Genomic DNA, 3,666 nt, shown 5'->3' with positions numbered 1-3,666 from the left:
TTCCCAGCCCCTTGTGTCATCTTTTTAATGTTTATACTTTTAGATATTGAAGTGGCTTGCTATGGTTATGAAGGTATCGATGCTGTAAAAGAAGCCCTGAGAGCAGGCTTGAATTGTTCTACGGAAACTATGCCCATTAAGGTAAGTCATCAGTTTTGTCTGTCCCCACTGAAATAACAAATCAGAACCTCTTTTTTTTTTTCTTTTTTTTCTTTTTGTACTAGGGATTGAATCCTGAGCTACTTTCTTGTCTTGTCCTTTTTCTTTAACTGTGTTGGGTTGAAGGTATGGTTCAGTGGTAGAATGCTTACCTGGTATATTGATGGCCCAGTGATGGATCCCCAACACTATAAAAACAAGATTATTTCATAACAAAAATAGTTTTTGCTATTACAATTGAATGTCCTCTTGGTTCTTCTGGAGCATATTTGCAACTATATGGTGGCTTTGTTGTTGCTCCTGTTGTGGTTTCAGTAGATGGGGATTCCTTTTCTGAGTGGGGCCAGTTGTGCCCAAAAATGCTATAGTGCCTTGAACTGGGTAACATTCTCACCAATACAAACAACTTTATGAGGTTAAAAATCTGCATCCTTCATTAGCAGAAAAATTAAACTGAATGACTATTACACAGAATCTCCTAGTAGGAATTCTTCCATGAGTTTATGCTCATGATGATTAGGTTAGCCACCAAATATTATAATTCTTCATATTCTGTATAGCAGTAGACTGTATTGTATAGGATTGGATTGTTAGACTCTTATTTTACTGTATTTACAAACTTCCAAATTGCTGACCTATAGAATTGGAAAATGAGTTTTGGGGGGTGATTTGTTAATGCAACAGATTAATAACATCCTACTAGTTCTGTAGGTATAGTTATAATTGAATTTTTGTCTGTCTCCTTTAGATTAATCTAATAGCTCCTCCAAGGTATGTAATGACTACAACAACTCTGGAGAGAACAGAAGGCCTTTCTGTCCTCAATCAAGCTATGGCTGTTATCAAAGAAAAGATTGAGGAGAAGCGGGGAGTGTTCAATGTTCAAATGGAGGTAAGCTCTTCAGTGCCTTTGTGCTTAAAATACTTGATCACATTACATATCATATTAGAAATCAACTAAATATAATCATTGGTTCCAAGGACTACTAAAAGGAAGAAATCTAGCAGCATTAGAATACCACTGCAGAATGGGTACTCAGGCATACAGACTTTGATAGCATTAAGGTCCTATCCATCTGTCCTTTACACACCCAAGAAAATTAGAAATAAATTTGTCAGACATGTTGGTACATACCTGTAGACTCAGCACTTGGTAAACTGAGGTACAACTATTACAGACTTGAGAACAGCTGTGGCTATATAATGAGAGCCCTGTCTCAAAAAAAGAAAGAAAGAAAGAACTAGCTGGACACCAATGACATGCACCTGTTTTTTGTTTTGTTTTGTTTTGGTCAATCGTGGGACCTGAACTCTTGGCCTGGGTACTGTCCCTCAGCTCTTCAACTCAAGACTAGCACTCTATCACTAAAGCCACAGCGCCACTCTGGCTTTTTGTGCTTATGTGGTGCTGAGGAATTGAACCCAGGGCCTCATGCGTGCAAGGCAAGCACTACCACTGAGCCACCTTCCCAGCCCCAGCTGTAATCTTAGCTACTGTGGTGACTGAGACCTAGAGGCTCTTGCTTCAAGGCAGCTGAGATAAAAATTAACTCCATGAGACTCCTTCCTCCAGTTAACCAACAAAAGTGCTGGACTGACAGCATGGCTCAAGTGATAAAACGCAAGAATGCTGGCAATAGCTTATGCCAGATGATTGTATAAACTTGAATGCAATAACAATGTTTTTTTTAAATATTGTATGATAGACTTTTCCTTAATTTTCCAATCCAGGAAATTCTTTGGTGCCTGTTTGTTTCAGTTTTTTTTTTTTTTGGGTCCGGTCGTGGGGCCGAACTCTGGGCCTGGGCGCTGTCCCTCAGCTCTTCAGCTCAAGGCTAGCGCTCTACCACTTGAGCCACAGCGCCACTTCCGGCTTTTTTCTGTTTACTTATGTGGTGCTGAGGAATCGAACCCAGGGTCTTGAGCATGCAAGGCAAGCGCTCTACCACTGAGCCACCTTCCCAGCCCCTGTTTGTTTCAGTTTTAATATTCCATTTAAAACAGAATTTTATGCTTTTAGTTAATTCTTGCCTTTTAAGAGAGCTCCTGCTCTACATCTAAGAAACAAAGGAAAAACCAACCAAGAGTTGAGGCCCTGGGTTCAAGTCCCACCAGTAAGAAAAAAACATAAGTTGTTATGGTTCCCTCATCTCAAGAATAATAATATATGGGCCAGGTACTGGTGGCTCACACCTGTAATCATAGCTGCACAGGAGGCTGAGATCTGAGGATTGTGGTTCGAAGCCAGCAGGGACAGGAAGATCTGTGAGACTCTTATCTCCATTTAACCACCAGAAAATTGGAAGTGGTGCTGTGACTCAAAGTAGTAGAGTGCTAGCCTGGAGCAAAAAGAGTTCAGGGACAGTACCCAGGCCCCAAGTTCAAGCCCCACAACCAACACACCAGAAAAAATAATAATACATGTATAAATACTTATATAGTAAGTTCTTCCCTGAAGAAAAATATTTTGAGCCCAAAGATGCATTTACTTTTCAGACATTTGTGGTATTAAAAATTATAACTACTATTTCTAATACTTTTAGCTTCTAAAGATGACAAAAATATTGTTCCATTTTAATATATACTGTGTGGTTCTCATAAATTCTACTTTTAACTGATGAGTCTATTAGTGGTAAATCAGCAGTTGAATTAGGAATGACAGAGTATTTAAGAATTTAAGTTAAAATATTAACCTGGTTAACAACTTCATTCTGAAATTATACCTGTTTCCACAGCCCAAAGTGGTCACAGATACAGATGAGACTGAACTTGCAAGGCAGCTGGAACGACTGGAGAGAGAAAATGCAGAAGTGGATGGAGATGATGATGCAGAAGAAATGGAAGCCAAAGCTGAAGATTAACTTTGTGGGAAGCAAAGTCCAATTTAAGGAACACGAAGCAGCCCCTCCTAGCTGCAAACTCTAGACTTGAAAGTTTTCCAGTATTGAAAACTTCAAAGCTGAATATTTCTTTTTTCCAAGTATTTAAATATTCCAACAGACCAGAACATCAAATGCCCTCCTATTTTGTCAGCTGTTTTCATGCAGTAGTTCCGTCACACTAAGTATGTTTTAAGCACATGGCTTAATTTGACTAGAGACAAATAAGCTAAAAACAGTCCTAAAATTAGGCTTATGATTTCTATCAATTTTATATGTCTCAAAATTGGCACTCTTTGTATTTCAGTGCCTCCATGAGATTTACCAGGGCACCCAAAACAGCAGTCCCAAACTTTCTATATAGAATGTATTCCAGCAAACGTCAAATAAATTTCTGGAATATTTAACTATAGGCTTCTTCCTTTGTGTCACCACTTAAAAGCTTTCCTAATGCTATGACTAATTCTGTTGTCTTTGTAGTTAGGTGTGCAAACCAGAATAGGTGGCCGAAGGACATTATACAACAAAGCCTTGCAAAGGAGATCTTAGAAAACATAATTTTACTTTATCCACGGTGATACTGACCCTTTAAGAAAGGGTTGTAAACTGCAATTAAAGAATTACATTG

The 3,666-nt window shown here is 38.7% G+C and overlaps 1 protein-coding gene across 1 annotated transcript; it reads left to right on the top strand.

The window, feature by feature from the left end:
• Positions 1-47: 47 nt before the first annotated feature.
• Positions 48-3,450, top strand: LOC106002074 (eukaryotic translation initiation factor 2 subunit 1-like). The gene is made up of 3 exons (XM_013036998.1): positions 48-141; positions 908-1,051; positions 2,895-3,450. Exons 1-3 carry the CDS (start codon positions 130-132, stop codon positions 3,018-3,020), a joined length of 282 nt encoding a protein of 93 aa, XP_012892452.1. The 5' UTR covers positions 48-129; the 3' UTR covers positions 3,021-3,450.
• Positions 3,451-3,666: the final 216 nt, after the last annotated feature.

Source organism: Dipodomys ordii, unplaced genomic scaffold (assembly GCF_000151885.1).
Source record: "Dipodomys ordii isolate 6190 unplaced genomic scaffold, Dord_2.0 Scaffold2791, whole genome shotgun sequence".
NCBI classification, from domain to species: Eukaryota; Metazoa; Chordata; class Mammalia; order Rodentia; family Heteromyidae; genus Dipodomys; species Dipodomys ordii.
The sequence above is the reverse complement of the archived record's forward strand: the minus strand, read 5'-3'. Positions and strand labels throughout refer to the sequence as shown.

Coding starts and splice junctions, on each gene's coding strand:
- LOC106002074 (XM_013036998.1), top strand. Junction 1,052..2,894: donor TGTTCAATGTTCAAATGGAG/GTAAGCTCTTCA, acceptor CTGTTTCCACAG/CCCAAAGTGGTCACAGATAC.